This window comes from Arachis hypogaea, chromosome 5, assembly GCF_003086295.3.
Source record: "Arachis hypogaea cultivar Tifrunner chromosome 5, arahy.Tifrunner.gnm2.J5K5, whole genome shotgun sequence".
Classification (NCBI taxonomy): Eukaryota; Viridiplantae; Streptophyta; class Magnoliopsida; order Fabales; family Fabaceae; genus Arachis; species Arachis hypogaea.
The window spans coordinates 98,237,688-98,258,957 of NC_092040.1; the positions used below are offsets into that span (position 1 = coordinate 98,237,688).

Here is a 21,270-nt window from a genome sequence, read left to right on the forward strand (position 1 = left end):
TTCATTAATTTGGGTATCCTTTAACATTATTCTTGCATCAATATGATTTTCTTCTATATAAAATATGATCATCAAATCAAATCAATTCCGTACCTTAGTTAATCACTTAACTTTGTCTTTATGTACCATATGTTCAATAAGATGTAATGTGCATTAAATCAAAGACCAAGATAGATAGCTTATATAGAGTCCCACCTACATCCACATGTATCAATATATTATATCATCTATGGCCCAACTAAACTAGTTAATTATGAAATTAATTTGAGTAATCAACTTATTACTTGTTCGTTTAAGCAGATTACGAGAATTTAAATCTTGTTTTGTGTATACAATAACTCATTAGTTAATAATAAATTTTTAAATAGAGTTCAAATTTATAACGAATTAATCTTTAATCTATTAAATCAGATTGAAAAATATTGTGAAAAAATAAATAAAAAACTAATTAATGATGAGTTACCATGGAAGGCATTATATTTTGCATTGGTAATCATTGTGCATATATCACCTGAGAGATTATTCTTCTATGTCCAAGTTTAATTTGTAGAATAAAAGGAATTTTTCCCCAATCACATCATGTGTTTGATTGTTAAGTTTTATTTATGGCTTTTTGAGATTGGTTCAGGTTGTATTGTTGTAGTTCTTGGTAAGAATGGTCATGTTGAAGGAAATTAATTCTTGAAACTCTTATTTTTGTGCCTTCTCTCTATTTTGGGTCGAGTGTATGTCATGTATACATGCAGAAATTGAGTCTTGACCTAAAAGTCATGTGATGCGTAGTCATATCAGATGTATAATGCAGCATCATTCAAGTCAATACAAATTGAGATCTTCTGTTCTTGATTTTGTTATTTAGTGGCAACTAGTAGAGCGGGCCAGCATTGCCTCTAGATACAATTTGTCTTTCTCTGCCTCCCCAGCACACACTTGCACTTGTCTTCTTAGTAAATTAAATTGAATTGAATTGAGCTCCGTGATGTTGAAAATAAATGAAACTGGAATTATAGAACAATGAATTGATAGCAAATGCAAAATATAATCATTAAAAAAGTAGCTATCACACAACTAGCTATTGATAACTAACAAATCTTTTCTCTTAAAAAATTATAGGAATATCAACTGATCTGTGGTTATAATTCAGTCCAATTATGCATATCAATCGAAATTCAAATTCAATAATAAATGTGACTAATTTTCTGTTAGCGAAAATTTTACTGATAACAATCCTTTCAATAACAAATCTAAATAATGGTCGAAAGATTAGACCAATATCTCAACTTCTTTAAAAAGGATTTCATTCTATAAATACCAAACTTAATTATGTGAAAAGTATGTTATTCTAAGTAACATTATACTCATCTTATATTCTTACTAACTTAAATGTCAGAGTGCTTTTATAGATGTCTACTGCTGCCATTTTTCTTAAAACCGATATATACCTCATCCGTCTCAAGCAAAAAAAAAAAAAGTAGACATCCATTCCAACATAATCGAAGTGGATAATTAGCTGACAGGTGCTGAGTGAATTATCTTCGTGACAAATTTTATTACAAGATAAAATAAGGTTAAGGTTACTACTCGTCTTAATACATATATAATATAAATAAATATAGAAATATATCAAAATTCACACATTTTGTGATTTACTCATTTAAATATTTTGACGTTGCATACTAAATTTTATTAATCTGAAATAAATAGTGACCAAAGTACATTTGGAAAAAGTTAGTAGGAGTAGAACGAGTATCCAACAAATAGAATTAGAGTACAAATTATTAATATTTATACATGAAGAGTGTTAGGTAAACAATAACTATTTTAAACAATATGAATAATTATTTATCAAATAAAAATATATTACATCTTAATTTAATGCTACTAATTAAATTTAAAATTAATTTACTTTTTTAATCCTATTAATTCACATTATTCATACATTATTCAAAAATATTGTTAGTTATCAATATTTATATATATATATATATGTATGTATAAAAGTGAGACAAATTTTGAGTGGAATAGATTAAGACGGACAGAATTGTGTAAAGTCAAAACTCACTCCTAGCTATCTCATTGCCATTTTCTATTAAATCATATTTAGAGCCGAAGTTAGTACACACAGCCCCTTCTACTAACATTCTTGTTTATATTAAAGTGAATGAATCATAAACTATTTTATGCACCTATAACCATATGTTTCTCCGTAGAGACAATTCTCTTACTAAGTCTTACAGAAATATATATTATATACACGCGTAACATTTATTAACTTGATCATATATATTTTAAATATTCATAATATAAAAAATTTAAATATTATTTAAAAATTATTAATTTATATTTTAAAATATTTAATTTAATTTAATATATTTTAATTTTATTTATTTAGTTATTCAATTAGGTCGAACTTTATATTTGTAAATTTAAAATTTTTGATTTTAGTTTAATAAAAAATTATAAATATTTCTTAAACTATTATAGTCATCATATAAAGAGATTACAAAAGTGTCAAAGCACTTTTTAATTTTGTGATAAAATTATAGTGTTAACAAATGAAGTTGAATTGTTAAATAAATTTCTCTCTTGTTGTATCGAAAAATTTGATAAAAAATTGAGTAAATTTCTTTGATTCAACTCTCAAAATATAGTGTAGATAAATTAAGTTAAGGAGTCCTTTTTATTGTATTAAGAAATTTAATAAAAAGTTGAATAATTCTCTTTACACTCAATTTTAACTTACTTTTTTTGTTTCTATTTAAATTTTAATATATTTTTTTTATTAAATTTCAATTCATATCTTTTTATCTATTTTTATTTCGTATCACTTAAAAGTCAAAATATTTTTTTAATATAATTATATATCTATTTCTAATAATTATGAGTATATAGATTTTTTTGATAAAATTCTTCGATCAAATTATAACTGAGTCACTATCTTCAATCTTGATTACTAACTCTACATAATAGTTTTTATTAATAGCTAGCCATTTAAAACCTAAACCCACAACCACAAGGCTCTTAACCTTATGATATATTGTTGGTTAGGATCTACCAATAGACGTTAAATATTTTTGAATGTCTGATTTTTTGATGTATAGCTCATCTCCAATAGCATATAGTGTCCGATTCTTCGTAATTAATAGGAATAGTAAGAATATTCGAATCTGTGAGTATCCGATTCACCTCTATTCGATCGGGACAGATTTAAACTCGACTCTGAATAGGACGGATTTTGGTCGAGACGAATGGTTGAGCGGATCATAACGGAGTCGAGTTCAATGTGAATTTGTCTCTACCCATCCCAAAATGCATATATATATAATTTTAAGAATTAGAGTTCCTTAATCCCTTAGACTCTCACGCCTCATATTCATCTTTAATTACCAACCCTAAAGAATCAAAGTTACTTCTTTTTCAAAGACCACAGCCAAGTTTAGTTGCGCCATTCGCCATCATAGTTTATTATTGTCGCTGCGTCACTGAGTCTGTCGTCGTCATTGCACTACTGAGCCCCTCGTCGAGTCGTCGTCATTGTGTTGCCGGCGAGCCGTCGCCAAATTTTCCCGTTGCTAAGCTCGTCGTTGTGGCAATTGGTAAGTTATTCTTCATTTCCTATCTCTCTTTCACATTATGAATATGTGAAAAAATTTACGATTTATAGTGAATATGTGAATTTAAATGTTTGAATCAGAATCGGTAAATTTATGAATTTATGAATCTGAATGTTTGAATTTATATTTTTATTTATATATGTGCTATTATATGTATATTTTTTTCTCTGTTCTTATACGAGAACATTGATACATCTTTATTGCTAGGCATATTTTCTTCAACGTGAGGACTTATATGTTACATTTGGTGATAATAATGTTTATGTTAATTTTTATAGCTTTGTATCTTATATTAAAGTTGAGGGTGATTTTTGTAAGTTAGAATGTTCTCTTAGTTATATTAGATATTAAATAAGATTAGTTATTATTGGATTAGGCATTATGTGACCGAACATGGATTGGAGCTTGCATTCTTAATTAGGGGAGAAAATAATTTCATCATTTTTAAAAAATATGAAAAGATATATCACAAGTTAAAATTATGTATATCTTTTTTCTTAAACAGTTTATATGTAATTTTGTTGCCGAGCATAAGACTCGTGTGTTTTTATTCTTCATATCCTGATTATATAACTTTTTAATTTTAATCTAATCTTAGAATGAATTTAGAATTTGTATCGACTATAATTCATTATCTCATTTAGTGAATGCATTTTTTATTTTTTTAATGGCAACTTTTTTGCATAATCTATTATTCCATTTCTTTTTTGAGTTTGTATTGACTATAAAAAATACATAAACTGATTATCTCTTTTTAATGTGCAGGCAGTTTTAGAGAGTAAAAATAATATATTACTTAATATTTATTTATGTTAATTTTTTACATAATATTAATTAATTTATTAATTATTATCTTTTTTAATTTTCAAATTTAAACCTTGACTTTCAAATTTTTAACGATGATGAAGATGTTAGAAAGTGATCAAATATAAGAATTCAAGATTTTTTTATATTTAATGATATAATTTTTTTTATTATAGTGTTAATAAATTTGTAGTATCGAACATTAAGTTTTTTTTTAATTTCAAGTTATTTAATATTATATCAATCTTATGTTTGTATTTTAATTTAGATATAAATTTTGAATTTTTATCTTAATTTATATATAAATATATAAAAATTAAAATATTATTTAATTTTTATAAGGAGCCCGGGACAGGTTCTCACGAGAGCGGATTAGGATAAAACAGTTTACTATTCACGAGTTGGAGTGAGGCGGATAATAGTAAAGTAAAAAAAAGACGACTCTGGATAGGGCAAAATTTCGCCTTTACTTACCACTCTGCCACCCCTAATAGCTAACAAATTCGAGATATACATCAAAACTCTAAAAATCAAAAATGTAAATATCTATAAAAACACTCCACACTTAGATCAATATATATGAATTTCTATGTAAATACTCTTTTTAAAAACTTAGAACCTAGCTCTCTCTTTTTTCATAACTCCACACTTAAATCAATATATATGAATTTCTATGTAAATACTCTTTTTAAAAACTTAGAACCTAGCTCTCTCTTTTTTCATAGTTGTTTTTGTAAGGTTATCATGCCGTAATAACTCGGTTATCGTTTCGGTGTTAGTTATAATGATGAAAAAAAAATCATTGTTATCATAACCGAGTTATAACATTAGACTTTTATCCGTTTAGAATCTGAGTTCATTATTATTCAGTCGAATTATAGCGTATGGATCAAGTTCAATTTTTTTTTAATGTTTTAAGATTATGAATTAATTCCGACAAACGTGTTTTCTCCCTTGGTTTTAGATGAATCTCGATGCAATAATTGAAGTTGGAACCGATTTGGGGGTGAAAAAAAAAACTATATGATATATATATAGTCTTACTGATGTTGATCACCCACTAATAAAGATTCAACTATATGTTCCAAACATAAATAATGCAAGACACTTTGATTTCACTTTTGATGTGTGGATGTGTGTTACACACAGACCCACCCTCCGCGTATAGAATATAGATATATATACGAGTTATTGAACACTCCATCTATCTCCATTCAATGTATTTTCTCCAACTGAGGGAGGTTCTTACTCTTGCACCCTAAAGCTGCATGTATTACCACTATTTTGGAAGCTTTGTGGAATCTACATTTACCCAATTATAGAGTCTACTAATAAATAATAAATATATACCAGGCAACAATTCAAATTGGTTTTGCTCATATTGGGTTTCCCTTTCAGTTCACTTACTATTACATAATGTGTATGTGTTTCTTATTTTATTATCAATCATAAGAACCCGCATTCCTTATCTAAGTTAGATATTCAATAAGGTATGCAATGATGCATGTAATGTTGTGCCATATATATACTAAGGTCAATTTGGGCCTTCCGTCGTAGAGTCCCACCTAAATGCCTAGCTATATCATTATTATTATTTTCTCACCCAACTAATAACTATAGCTAATGTATGTGTCATGTGTGTGTGCCTAGGGAAGGCATTATATACGTATATAGTAACTAATGCTAATTATTTTATTTGGACTTTTTTTTTTTTACAATTGACTGATCTATTGATTATTAAATTTAGACAATATCTTCTTCTATTGGACCTTTGTTATTATTAAAGACGAGAAAGACCGTGAAAAATAAACAATAAAAAAAATAAAAATTTTATTCAGAGGGTCATAATATAAAATATAATTAAATTACACTATATATATACACATATGATGAAAGTCTATCATATGTTTTTTTAGATATTAATAAAATATTTAATTATTAATAAAAATTAGCCGAAGTCTGCAGGCAAAGGAGACAGAGGTATTACAAGTAGCCATGCCCATGAGTCAATTATTCCTGCCCTATATTTCCTTTACTACACGTATGCTTTCTCAAACTTTGAAAAAGATTCAAATCGAGTCATAGTATAATATAAAAATCTGTAATATAATTTCAATGTCATATATTACATCCGTCACACTATCTATCACTTAGACTAAATAAACAACCATTAAAGAGACTCAAATTAACAGTAATAATATAAAAATAACATTAATTTTAGGGGTTAGTTATTTTTCTTTACCTAAAATGGTTTTTTTAACTACTGAATTTACGTTTGTCAAGTTTTTTTACATGCAGATATTTAAGTTAATGTATATATGAAATAATATATTTTGTATACACACAAACTACAAAGAGCAACTTTAGGTTATTAATATCATTTAGTTAACGTATAGCCAACAAGGCAACAAACTTATTTTAGCTATAATTTTTTTCACTAATACATTTTATTTTAGTAAGCATATGAGTGTTAATTAGCTACATGTTGCAAAAAAAAAAAAAAAGATTGAGAGGAAAAAAAAAAAAGAATCTAAATCTGTTGATCATTTAGCAAGCCTCATAAATAATCCTTCAAAATGTATAGTTATCAATTTTTTAACTGAAATTTCAATATTTTCTTTTAATAAATTATCATTGTATTTTAATGAAGTTTTTAATATGTATAAAATAAAATAAATATAAATATATATATATATATATATATTCAAATATTAATAATTTTTAATTATAAATTTAAATAATAAATATATACATATATAGAGATTTTATATATAAAAAAGATTTTAAACTCTACATTATAAATTTAATTTTAATATATTAAAAATGTATATATTCATAATATAAGATTATGAAAATAGAGAGACTTAATTATATAACAGAAAAAAATAATTGTATTAGTAATTGTTATATAAAATTTGAACTCTTAAGCTATTTATTTAAGTGTATAAAACTTAAAATGATATACTACAGTTCTAAAGAAGATTTGGATATAAAGTTGAATAATAATAATAATAATAATAATAATAATAATAATAATAATAATAATAAGTTTTTCATAAAAAACACTCATATAATTATATAAGTAAGAACCCTAGATCCAAATTTCTTGTGCATATATATAAACCTCCACAGTACATTTTTGAGGATCACAAATTTTTTCACAGCACATTTTGCTCTATACTAAAATATTCTTTGTTTTATTGATTTATAATTTTGGACAATTTCATAAAATCTCTTTATGAACAACAACTAGCTAGTATTATATTTTTCATTTTAAAAAAGTTTCAACTATTAAAAATATAATTTATTTGATCACAAATAAATGGCTAATCACAAACTAAAAATTATGTATTTATTGTAGTCTTTTTGCGATAATAACGGTTAGAGATATAACTATTTATCTACCTCCTTTTGTAAATTTAAATTTTTGAAAAAATAATTTCATGACATAGATGGTATTAAAACTTTTATAATTAAAAGGTCTATAATTTTATTCTTATTATTTTTTTTAAAAAATAGCATAAGACAAATAAAAAAAATTATATAAAAAATTCACATAAATATAAAAGAATTTTATTTAAAAAAATATTAAAAATATAATTATTTATATATCTTTTATTATAAACTTATATTTTTTAGAAGATAATAACCTAATTAATTAAATTAAATAAATAAAAACAAATAAGTGGATAAAGATGGACACACTAAATATAAGATAAGAGTAAAAGAGTTAATAAAGGTAATGTTGCTTAGTCAAGTTAATTTATGTTAATAAATAAAGATGTTTCATTCATTTTCTCATCTACTATATATGTGTATTATACTAGACATTTTTTTAGTTAAACCAACATGACTTAGTCGTCTAACGGTGAAGTCACTTATTATCTGCTTAAATAAATATTAGAGATTTGAATTTTATTTTGTATATATAATAATTTATTAGTTAATAATAAATTTTTAAATAAAATATAGATATATGACACACAAATTAATTATTAATTTATTAAATTAAAAAATATTGTAAATACTAAAAAAAATTCATCATTTTAGTCTTAATTTGATAAAAAAAAATTTTAAAAGGTGTCAAATTTTTTGTTTTATGTTTAGTAAATAAAGTAGATTATATGCTTTATGCATATAATTCTTAAAGTTATACGTATTTTCTAAAACGTTTAAGGTAAAATTTTTTAAAGTTAATTTATATTTATTAAAATTAAAAAATTTAATATAAATTCATTTAGTAATAAATTTTTAAATTTATTCTTATATTCATACCTATAATAATTTTTTAATTTTTAAAATTATTTTACCTGAATATAATTATTATTGTTTGTACTTATTAAAAATTATTTTTAATTTAGTTTACTAAATTATTTTTTAAATGTTATAATTAATAAAATCTTTTAAAAAATAATTTTAATAAATTACTCCTAAAAATAAAAATTTTATCAAATTAAATTTTAATAATATTATTTTTTTCGTGTCTCTCTCTACTTTTAATACTTCATCATGTTAATATTCTCTTTCTTTTAATTAACTATTCTATCCGCATGCATCTTACTATACTATGCTATACATATAAAGGGATGTTTTCTTTAAAAAATATTAAGAAACAATAAAAATCAGTCCAAATTAATTTAAAATAATTTTATTTTATATTTATCAATTGCTACTAGAATTCATATATAATATAGTTATATATATATATATATATATATATATATAGATGTTAAATTAAATAAAATAATTATAAATTATTGTCTCTCTAGTATTACAGATATTGTTATATAATTTTATTTTTTTCTTAAAAATATTCTTCATATATTGATCGTGTAAAATAAAATTTTCTATTTATTTTCAACTACTATTAATTAACCTTATCACTAAATTTAGACAATATCTTCTATCGTACTTTTAAAATAATTAAAGAAGACAAAAAATAGAGAAAAATAAAAAACAAAGGAATACATTACTATTTGTATTTATAAAAAGAGAAAGTATAAAGAGTCAATAAAAATTTTGTACAATGTGTATAATGGAGGTTTAAAAAGTATTAAAAATATAATTATTAGTGTTATATTTTTCTATCAGATTAGACTTTTGAGATAAGTAATTTTATGACATGGTATTAGAGTTTTAGATTTTTATATCAGGATCCTTAATTTTTGCGTGCATTTATAATAAGTAATAGTTCATGATATAATCTTTCAATTATCTTCAAATATTTAAATAAGATAAAATAAAGTCAAATTATTATACTTACTAATTAACTTTAAAAACACAAAAGATCATTATAAAATTATTTTTTCTAAAAATTTAAATTAATAAAAAGAAATATAATAAATGATGATATCTCTGATAAAGACAAATAATTTATTGTTCAATTGAACATTAGAAAAAGTTTGAAAATTAATAAATGAGTCATAAAAATATTTACCTTCTTTTATTTTCTAAAGATTTATATAAAAAAGAGAACTGTTTCAATTATGATGAATAATTTATAATGTCAGAAGAAAATCTAATATATATTATTGACCTGAACTCCTAAAAGGAAATCAGAAAATATGTGGTATGGTGAAAAAAAATAAAAAATATTTTTTATAAATAATTAAATATTTATCTAAAAAGTATTTTTTTATTAACTCTTTAAAATTAATTATATTTTCTATTTTTTCCACACAAAAACCTCTTTATCTCCAAAATAAAAATCCAATATACTCTTCCCATGCAAGAACCAACTAAAACTAGAAGTAATAAAAGTCAGATCCAAAACTCATCTCAAATTCCACATCTTCGAAGATACGTTTCCCACTTCAAGCTTAATTAGGACACAGAATATAGTGTCTAATTAAACAACTATATAAAACTAATGACATACGTATCCACTGCTATATATTATGTTATCTTACTCATTCATAATTTCATCGTAACAATGATATATATGATCAATAAATATTATTATTTTTTATTAATATTTAAATTAAAATAATTTATATATATTTATAAATTACTACAATTTATATTTATATGTTTTAAAGTTTATACATCTAATTTAATTATTTATTAAAAATAATTTAATATATTGATCAAATAATAACAAAAAAATATTAAAAATGATTGATTCCAAAAATTTCTCTTTCTTCCACGTATAATAATTAGTTTTTAATTAACTAATTTTCTAAATTAACACTAGCCACTGTTGAAGGCATTCCTTATATATATCCCCCTAACACACACACCCCAACACAATTAAGTGCATGAAAGGGTGAAATAATCATAACACTATATCCTGGTCCCTCATTTCCATAGTGCGGTTTAGTTTGTTGTGTCTTTTCTATTAATAACAATATACATGGATTCGAAGGATCACAAGGCTGAGGGTGTTGTTGTTCTTGATGTTCCCCAGGATCATGGGGTGAACTTCTCAACCCGGAGAGAGTTTGGAACAAAACTCAAATCCGGGTTGAGAGAAACGTTCTTCCCTGATGATCCCTTCCGGCAGTTCAAGAACGAGGAGAGGCGGTGGCGAAGGGTGGTGAAAGGGGTTGAATACTTTGTTCCGATATTCGAGTGGCTTCCGAATTACTCAATGCGGCTTTTTTGGTCGGATTTGATTGCCGGACTCACCATAACAAGCCTGGCCATCCCTCAGGGGATTAGTTATGCCAAACTCGCCAACCTTCCTCCCGTTATTGGCCTTTGTAAGTTCAATTTCTTCTTCTTCCTCTTTCTTGTTATTATTAGTGTTATCATATTTTTCATCATCATGCAAAAACTGACATGGAAATCATAGAATGTGACTAAGTCAACGGCCAATCACAAAATTCGGACAACTTGTTAATTCTAATTATGATGAGCATCCATTTCATTTTGCATCGCAGAGCCGATTAGGATCATATAATAATTTGAAAAAATGTGATTAGTAAATTTCAAGAAATCTATATACTATTATTGACCAATCAAAGAATATTATATTCTTCATCAGTTGTCCTCGGTAAAATTTGAGATAATACTAAGTTACTAAACTATAAATAGTATTAGATATAGATATAATTATTCATATACATCTTTTTATCAATTTAAATATTTTGGAGAAGTAATATTATTATTATATAGTATCAAAACTTGTACTACTTGATTCTTTTTTTAAGTTTTGTTTAAGGTTATTATATAGATAGCTTTCAATTTAAGAATAAAGATATTGATAAGATGTTTGGTGATTGTAATGTAATAATTATATATATGCAGATTCAAGCTTTGTCCCACCTCTAGTGTATGCTATATTTGGAAGCTCAAGGCACATGGCAGTGGGGACTATAGCGGCAGCATCTTTGCTTATTGGTCAAACTATTCAAACCGTCGCTGATCCTGTTCAGGAACCAACCTTGTTCCTTCACTTGGTCTTCACAACCACCTTTGTCACTGGTTTATTCCAAGCTTCTCTTGGTATTTTCAGGTCACAATTATTAATATATCATACCCATAGTGTCGTCAGAGTCAAATAAGTTTCAATTTCCTATTTAAAAATGATTATCATGATTTTTTTAAATAAAAAAAACTATATAAATAATTATATCTAAGACGTCTTCAAAAGCTATAATGGAGTATAAATTTTTGTATATGTTTTTTTCTTTTCCCTATTTGTCTTACGCTAATCTTATTTTTAGCAAAAGATCGAATTTTAAAATTTTTTGTTATAAAAATTTTGATATTATATTATAAAAAATTTAATTTTAATACATTAATAGTATAAAATATTTTAAACAGTTGTTTAAATTATATTAGTTATTTTAGACGATTGTTTACGTGATAAATGTAAAAAAAAAATTAATTTTACTAATATGTCAATTATGTAATTGTATAGTAAAATTGATTTACAGTAATAATAAATTAAAATTAAATTTATCGTAAAATCAGATATCTAGATCTAATTTATTTTCTAACTTTCTTTTTTAATAAAGTTCAATTTAAAGTTTGGAATTACATTTTATAATTCAATTTCAAGAGTAAATGATTGATCTTAAGAACTAAATTAAAGTGAATTATGTTTAAAATTTCAAAAAGAAAATTAAACAATTAGAAAAAGACAGATAACAATTAACAGGTCATTTTCCTAAAACCACCCACTCATATGCTCAATGGTGGTTCCGTTTGGATTTGCATGCATATAACACCAGGATAGTATTGTGTGTGTGTATAGGGGTTATTGAAGAAATATTTTCATTATACTTTTGTGTTTTGGGTAAGATATATAGCTGAGAAAGGTAAGTCACACCTTAATTGATATTTCAGACTTGGGATATTGGTTGATTTCTTTTCCCATTCTACCATCACTGGATTCATGGGTGGGACAGCAGTCATACTTATCCTCCAACAACTAAAGGGTATTTTTGGAATGACGCATTTTTCTACCAAAACAAATGTTGTATCGGTGATCAAGGGCATCATTGACAATAGACATGAGGTAACTACTCTATGGAATAAATATAAGGTAGCTACTTCTAGAGACATCTCTATACAAAAATAATATCATAAGCTATTAGATAGATCAATCAAATAATATATTAGATTATTTAATAATTTATAATATGATCTTGACATAAAGATATTTTTTTTTTATAAAAATAACTATCTAAATATAATAGAAAATTTAAATTGTATGAATTGTTGTAAATATAAACAGAAAAAGAATATATAAATAAATTAGATGAATTTGTCATGATTTTATTTTTTTTTAAATTAAACTGAAAAAAATATATATAAATAAGTATATTTTTAATATATTTTTTTAGATACAAATATTTTTTAGATTTCATAAATTTTTTGTATAAACTTTTTGTTTTTAATCATAAAATTTTTAAAATTATATCATGATACCTCTTTTTGTTATTTAAACTAATAAAAAATATAAATAATTATATATCTAACAAAATTAACATGTAACATTTTTTAGTTTCCATAACAATTAAACTCATAATAAATCAGTACCTTTCTACAATAATTTTCCTGAATTATCAACATTAACATTAACAAGAAGTTAATTCCATGAGAATTATTATTACAATCTTGCTATGTTACTAACAACAGCATTTCTATCAACTCTTATTTATAATTATGTTTAATAAAAATATCTTTATAAATATGTATATATAATAAAAATATTTTTTTATGACTGTGTTTAATAAAAATATTTTTATAAATATATATTTTATAGATATATCTTTTTATATATATATTTAAAATATAATAATTAATTATTATTAATAATAAATTAAGAGATAATATGTTCGTACCCTATATTTTTCATTATTATTATTTACAAGGACAAGGATAGTTCCTCTAGATGTGATAATGAGATCTTAATTCCATATTGAACATTTTTATTGCCTGTTTGCATTAATTTTTCAATGGATAGAAAAATTAAAGCACCATGATACAGTTTCACATATATACATGCATCCACCCACCCACTCAAAGGCACACGTTACTTGAGCAGTTACTTTAGTTAGTTACATTTGTTGTCATTTTAAATAAGGAAGAAAAAAGAAAAAGAAAAAGAAAATTCCACCGACTGTTTTGAAAAGAGTTGGAAATTGGGCATTTATATAATTAAATCTAGCTAACATTTATCTATCATATTAACAATTATTTTTCTCAAAGATCAACATTATTAAATAGTGATTTTAATTCTTGTGTAATGATTTTCAGAGAACACGCATTATTTTCAAAAAGTGAGAGTATAATAGTAGTACTACAGTATATCACTTGACTTCTTATGCACTTATTAAACATTTTGACCAAGATTTAAATATTGTATTGATTTTCTTTTGCTGTAATATTATTTACTGGGAAATGTTTCCTTTCAAGCAATACTTTATAAAAGAAAATTATAGTGGTATATTATATAATTAATATGAGAGTGTGGATCGGATGAAATAAATAAGTATCAAAATTTTGATGGAAAAAACTATATAACAATAATAATGTATGTCATGGTGAAATTATTTGTTTTAAAAACTTAAATTAATAGAAAAATATATATAAATTATTATATTTCATTCTAACGTAATTTTTCAGATAAAAACCTCTTATATACTTACAAATGTATGTGTTTTTCTTTTAGTTTGTTTTATTATGATGGATTTCTTTTTTTTAAATGAACAAAGATCAAATGGTAAATATTTTAGTTATAAACTTTAATATGATGCCACAAAACCAGTCCCAAGAATTCAAATGAAAAGATATATAAATAATTTTATTTCTAATGATATCTTACATGTCTCTAATTTATTTTAATTATTAACAGATAAGGTGGGAAACCATTGTTCTTGGCGTTATTTTTGTTTCTTTCCTCCAATTTACTGCGCATGTGGTGAGTGCTCTTGTATCTGTAAAAATGGAAATGAAAAAAATATAGGAAATTAATTTTTAGTTAGTTAATTTTTTTAATTTTATCTTTTTTTAAGATTTAAAGTTTAGGATTCATAATTTAGAATTTAGAATTAAAAATTTGTGATTTAGAATGTAAAATTTAAAATAATAAAAAAAATAGCTGATGTTAGTAGAAAAAAGCTAATTTCCAAATATTACTCAATGGAAATATATACTTCTCAATATTTATACATATTATTTATTATGAGTTTATTAAATTCATATTTACCTCGTACATCTTATGTATATTGCTTGTGTATTATTATACATAAACACGTTAAATCTATAATGTAAGGGGAAATGCTTTTTGGTTATTATTATTATTATTATTATTTGCAAGTATAACAAATTTTTTCTTACTCAAACTAATAAAGACAAAAACAAATAAATATAGAAAGTTCAATTACAAAGCTGTCTCTCTCTGTTGTCATTGATACTTTTTGTTTTAATCCCTTATATATATTATATATGGTTAGTTAGCTAATTAATGAGGATTTTTTGTTTGTTATTTGATTTAATATAATGAATATTCAGAGAGAGAGAAAACCAAAGCTATTTTGGGTGTCAGCTATAGCTCCAATGACAACGGTAGTAGTTGCTGGAGTTTTCACGTATCTGGTTAAGGGCCAAAATCATGGAATAAAAATTGTGAGTCATATTAAAGTCAAGTCTTTTTCATCAGCTATATTTATTTGTGTACCCACTTTTTCTTATGTTACGTGCATCTTTAATTTGCTTCTCTTTTCTTGTTAAATACTATTTGATTTTAGTTTTAATTATCAATATAGGTGGGCCATTTAGATAAAGGAATAAACCCTTTGTCTATTCATTATTTGAACTTTGATTCTAAATATTTATCAGCTGTTCTCCGAGCTGGCATTATCACAGGCATTTTGTCATTGGCGGTAAGCAAATTATAAATACATATATTATTATTAAAATTTAATTTTGATGTACGGTAAAATAGTTTTATATGTATTATTAATTATATAATATTATATTAATAAAATTAAAATTTAATTATTTTATTAATTTTTATAATTTTATTAAATTTATAATTAAGTCTTATATTTTTTTTAATTGAATTTTTATATTATTTTTAATTTTGTAATTAGATCATTTTTGTATAAAAAAATATTAAAATTAATAGAATATTTCTTTCAAAAATATATAATCAAAGATCTAATTAAATTTTTCATTATAGATATCTTTAATTTATAGAAAAATATTCAGTTAATTTTAATATTTTTTATACTAGAAATAATCTAATTATAACATTAAAAACAGTATAAGAACTCAATTAAAAAAATATATATAGAGATCTAATTAAAAATATAATAAAATCATAAGGACCAACAAATTAATTAAATCTAAAAGTAATTACTTTTTAAATCAATAACATAAATAATCTTCCAAAAAATAGATATAATTAAATGACTTTAAATGTTTTATGTTATCAGTACGTTAAAATTAAATTTTTATTATTAACAATTATTTATTTTATTTTATCTTATTATTATATAGTTGTATATGTATATATAGGAAGGAATAGCAATAGGAAGAAGCTTTGCTGTAACTGCTAATACACCTCATGATGGGAACAAAGAGATGGTAGCTTTTGGCCTTATGAACTTATGTGGTTCTTTCACCTCATGTTACTTGACTAGTGGTAAGTTTTTATTTTCCACACATGCTTGCATGCTAACCCAAATATATTCTCTTAACTATAATATATAGTATATATAAAGGTGTTTCAACTAAAAAGAAATACTGACATAAATTATTTCATGGAAATTAAATCATGATGGTTATTGTTCAAACAAATAAAGTAACATAATAAATAATAAATATATGACATTTTCATTATGTCAATTTTGACTATTATCCTTTTTTTAATATCTAAAATAATTAATTTTAAAAAAAATTTAAATAATTTGAATAAAAATATATAAATATTATTTTTACTGAAGGTAAATTATTATTTAAAAGAATAAAATCCAAAAAAGAATTTAAACACTGTAAGGATCACAATAGATAACAGTGATTTTTATAGTGTTTAGCACGAAACTGTCGCTAAATAATGAAATGTTATTAAACGGGATTTAGTCACAATTATTAGAAACTGTTACCAAAAAACCGTCACTATCTATCAAAATTAACGATACATCACAATTAATTTTGATTTTAGAACAAAAAGATATTTTACTGTATTCTATTATATTTTTTCTTTCTTATTCTTATGTTTTATGTAGTTATTATCAACAATAATATTTAAGAATTTGAAGTGTTTTGTGTATACAGGACCGTTTTCGAAAACGGCGGTGAATTACAATGCAGGGTGTAAGACACCTATGACAAACGTGGTGCAGGGAGTGTTAATGGCGTTAACACTCTTGTTTTTGGCACCACTATTTGGACACACTCCTATTGTTGCTCTCTCATCTATTATTACATCTGCCATGCTTGGACTCATCAAATATGGTGTCTTTGTTCATCTCTTCAAAGTTGACAAGTTTGACTTTCTTATTTGCATGGCTGCCTTCTTAGGTGTCATCTTTCTAACCATGGATCAGGGCCTTATGATTTCTGTGAGTACTCCAATTTCTTCAATTTTATGTTCTTGTTAGACTCACCGTTTAATTTCATATATAGAATTATTGAACCATGTATTATCTCAATCTCTAAATTTAAGTTTTAATTAAAGCTAATTGTATAATTTCAAAAAGTTATATTTTAATAGGTTTTTAATTTTTTTGTTGGTCAAGTCTACTATAGTAAATTTGTCATTATCTCATATCACATGGACTAATATTCTATAATTGTCACTACTAGAAAAATTATTTTTATTGATCATTTATTTTTCTTTTACCGATAACTAAATATTAGTCGTTTTTTATATTTTGTTGTTAAAAAATTTTAACGACAATTATACAATTAGATTAATAGTTAAATATAATAGTAGTTAAATCATAATAAACTTGGATTAATATCAAATGATTAGTTCATTTATCCGTTTAAATAAACATTGAGATTCAAATATTATCTTGTGTAAATAACAACAGAATAATTTCAAAAACCAATAACAAACTTCTTAAACGGAGTTCTGTGCAATTTTAGAAACTGAAGAATTAATTTTAAAATTATATGAACTAAAATAAAATATGCTTAAATTTGCATCTACCAATTAAGTTAAACACCAATCTTCTCATTTTCTTAATTATGAACAATTGATTCTACTTAGACATGATTATAATTATTTTATCTAACTTAAGTTATTGTTATTCCATATATGAAATGAAGATTGCACTGAGCCTTCTTAGAGCACTCTTATATGTGGCTAGGCCTGCCACATGCAAGCTTGGAAAGTTAGATGACTCTTCAGGTTCATATAGAGATGTTGATCAATACACTCCTACAAAAACATACCCAGGAGTTTTGATTATTCAACTTGGTTCCCCCATTTACTTTGCAAATGCTATCTATGTCAAAGAAAGGTAAATTTTATATTAACAGTAATACTATTAATAGATGATAGTTTTACTATTTTTAAAATATCATAAAATATAAAAATATTATATGCACACCAAAATATCCACCAACTCAATTATTATATATTTGTGTATGAATATATATATTGTTTAAATTATTTTTAATATATTTATATTTCAATATATATGATTATTGCTCAAAATATACATTTTTTTAAGAAATGGTGCATATTTATTAAATTTGTTTTTTTTTCTCATCAAGTTTACTTTTATATTATTCAAGAATAAAAATATTTATAGAAAAGTGTTCTAAAAGAGTGTTACAAATAACATAACACTTTTATCAATTGTCACACTCCTATAATAATACATCCATGTTGAATCTAAATTTCTAAAATCTGCATTAGGATTATGAGGTACGTTAGAAGTGAAAAAGACTCTGATGGAGTTGTGGAGCAGATCATACTTGATTTTTCAGGTAAATTAAGATATGGAAATTTAATATCCTTACAAGATTGATGGAAAGAGCTATGTTTTTATATATTCTTATTTTAGTGACCCATGATAATTATATATTGAAAATTCACGTATTTTTTTTATATTAAATTAATAATTAAAATTATTAAATAATTTAATATATTAAATTAAATATAATTTAATTATTAATTTTATATAAAGATAAGAGCATATAAATTTTAATTTAATGACATATAATACGAAAAAAATATAAGATAATAAATTTACTATTATATTTTTAAAAAATTTTCAAATATACAAAGAATAATATCATTCTAGTCATTTTAACTATTGATCTTAATAATATATTTGAGATGAACGATTAAAATTACTAAAACACTAGTATTCTTGGTATATTTAAAATTTTTTCTATAGTTTTATTATATTTCATTACTTATCATCTTGTGTCTTTCTCGAGTTAAATCTCAATTTGACCCTTGAAATTTAGTCCAATACTCATAATAATGATTCCCACAATTTCATCGGCCCCAATTAGAATCCTTAAATTTGTAATCGTGGCTCTGACTTGCCCCTGCGATTATCTCCATCACCGAAATGTTAATCTAATGCAATTACATGACACGATGGACACTACTTAAATGACGGGGCATTGGTTTCACGCCCAAACTCTTTGAAAACCACGTCGTTTTAGTTGTTTTTTGGTTAAACTCTCTTTCTTTCCACTACGACGATCATAAGATGCAAAACATCAAGAAAACTCTTACATTACGTAGTTTTCAAAGGGTTTGGATGCAAAACCAATGCGCCGTTATTTAAGTAGTCCACCATGTCATGCAATTGCGTCATATCAGCATTTCGGTGACAGAAATGATCACAGAAACAGGGCGGAGCCATGATTCCAAATTTAGGAGTTCTATTGAGGCCAACAAAATTATGAGTGTCATTCTGAGCATCGGATCAAATTTCAGGAGCCAAATTGAGATTTAACTCGTCTTTCTCTATTTCGTAGTGATTTTTATAGTGAATCCTTAAAATATGTTAAAAAATAAAAAGATAATGTTTTGTCGAAATACTTTTTTATGGTTATTATTATACTCATAGATATCATGTAATAATGCTTAATTTTCTGATTTTATACGTTTATGCAGGAGTAACATCAATTGACATGACTGGTATCGAAGGATTGCTAGAAACTTATAGAGTATTAGAAAGGAATGGAATTCAGGTACAATATAGAATTAAACTTCTTGGACTATATATCTATATAGCTAGATCCTTGAACTTGATTTATTAAAAAATAAAATTGAATTTACAAAAGAAGATTAATTTTAACATATTATATATATCTATATATAATGTTTTTACTTTTATTTATGTTCTTTTTTGTAGATGTTAATAGTGAACCCAAGACTTGAGGTTATGGAGAAGCTGGTGGCATCCAATTTTGTAGACAAGGTTGGGAAGGATTCATTCTATCTGAATTTGGATGATGCAGTGAATGCAACTCAATATTCACTTCGTTCACTCAAGACCAATAACAATAATATTAATGAAGAGACAACTCATCAACAATTACCCGATCATCATGCCTAATAAAAGTTATTAATTAATTAGGTTAGAGCATAGATAATAAAATAATGATGTGTTTTAATTTGTTTAAAGTAGTTGAGATCAAACTTCGTGTGTGTTCCTCGCTTGTACAATTAAAAATTTTGAGAGAAAAACAAGCTACTAGCTAGTTCATAACTAGAGTAGTCTAGATTGTCAAATGGTGTATCAATACTGTGGGTCAAGAAATGTGAAATATCCACCTTCTCTAACCTATTCTACAAGTTGAAAATCAATCCGAGTTTTACTTAAATATTTGTTATTTGACAATAAATTATTATATACATAAAGTATAATTCGAACATCTGATACTTTTTTAGCTAGACGAGTGAGTTGATTACTCAACCAATCAAAATCAGCAAATTACTAAATTTAAAATTCAAATTTTCAGGCATTGAAGCTATTTTTTTTCCTGGTAGTTGATGCATTAAAATTCTGGGCATTAAGGTTCGTTATAGTGGTTTTAGACTTCTTTTTGTCAGAATTTGTTTCTACTTTTTTTTTTTGGTCAGAAATTTGTTTCTACTTTATTGAAGGATAAATATTTATTCTTTTATTAGGCCTAACAAAAGGCCCATAATATGTTCAGCGGTTTAGTCCAAACAAAATCCCCATAGAGCAAATTAATCGATCCTTACCTTTCAGCTTTGAGCCCACAAGGCCTATAGCAGAAAAACATGAAGCCCACTACTGTAGTTTCAGTATCATCTTCTTGAAAACAAAAATTCCATACCAAAATCTTAATATGAGTTTTTTTTTTAATTGGTTCGGTTTATTCAAATTTATAAATTATGAGTTTTTGTTTTTGTTGTCAATGATATCCTTTAGCCCGTAGGCCAATGATTAAT

General features: G+C 24.4%; 1 protein-coding gene across 4 annotated transcripts; it reads left to right on the plus strand.

The window, feature by feature from the left end:
• The first annotated feature begins 10,658 nt into the window (after positions 1 to 10,658).
• Positions 10,659 to 20,634, plus strand: LOC112802170 (probable sulfate transporter 3.5). Of its 4 annotated transcripts, XM_025845263.3 has the most exons (12): positions 10,659 to 11,119; positions 11,667 to 11,874; positions 12,711 to 12,882; positions 14,725 to 14,790; positions 15,384 to 15,497; positions 15,638 to 15,754; positions 16,392 to 16,518; positions 17,151 to 17,437; positions 18,150 to 18,343; positions 18,745 to 18,815; positions 19,963 to 20,039; positions 20,204 to 20,634. In XM_025845263.3, the coding sequence occupies exons 1-12, from the start codon at positions 10,771 to 10,773 to the stop codon at positions 20,405 to 20,407; spliced, it is 1,986 nt and encodes a 661-aa protein (XP_025701048.1). In that variant the 5' UTR covers positions 10,659 to 10,770; the 3' UTR covers positions 20,408 to 20,634. The 4 variants fall into 4 exon arrangements, 3 of the variants coding, with proteins under 3 accessions (XP_025701048.1, XP_072093675.1, XP_025701049.1); XR_011882289.1 differs by lacking the exon at positions 18,745 to 18,815; XM_072237574.1 differs by lacking the exon at positions 15,638 to 15,754.
• Positions 20,635 to 21,270: the final 636 nt, after the last annotated feature.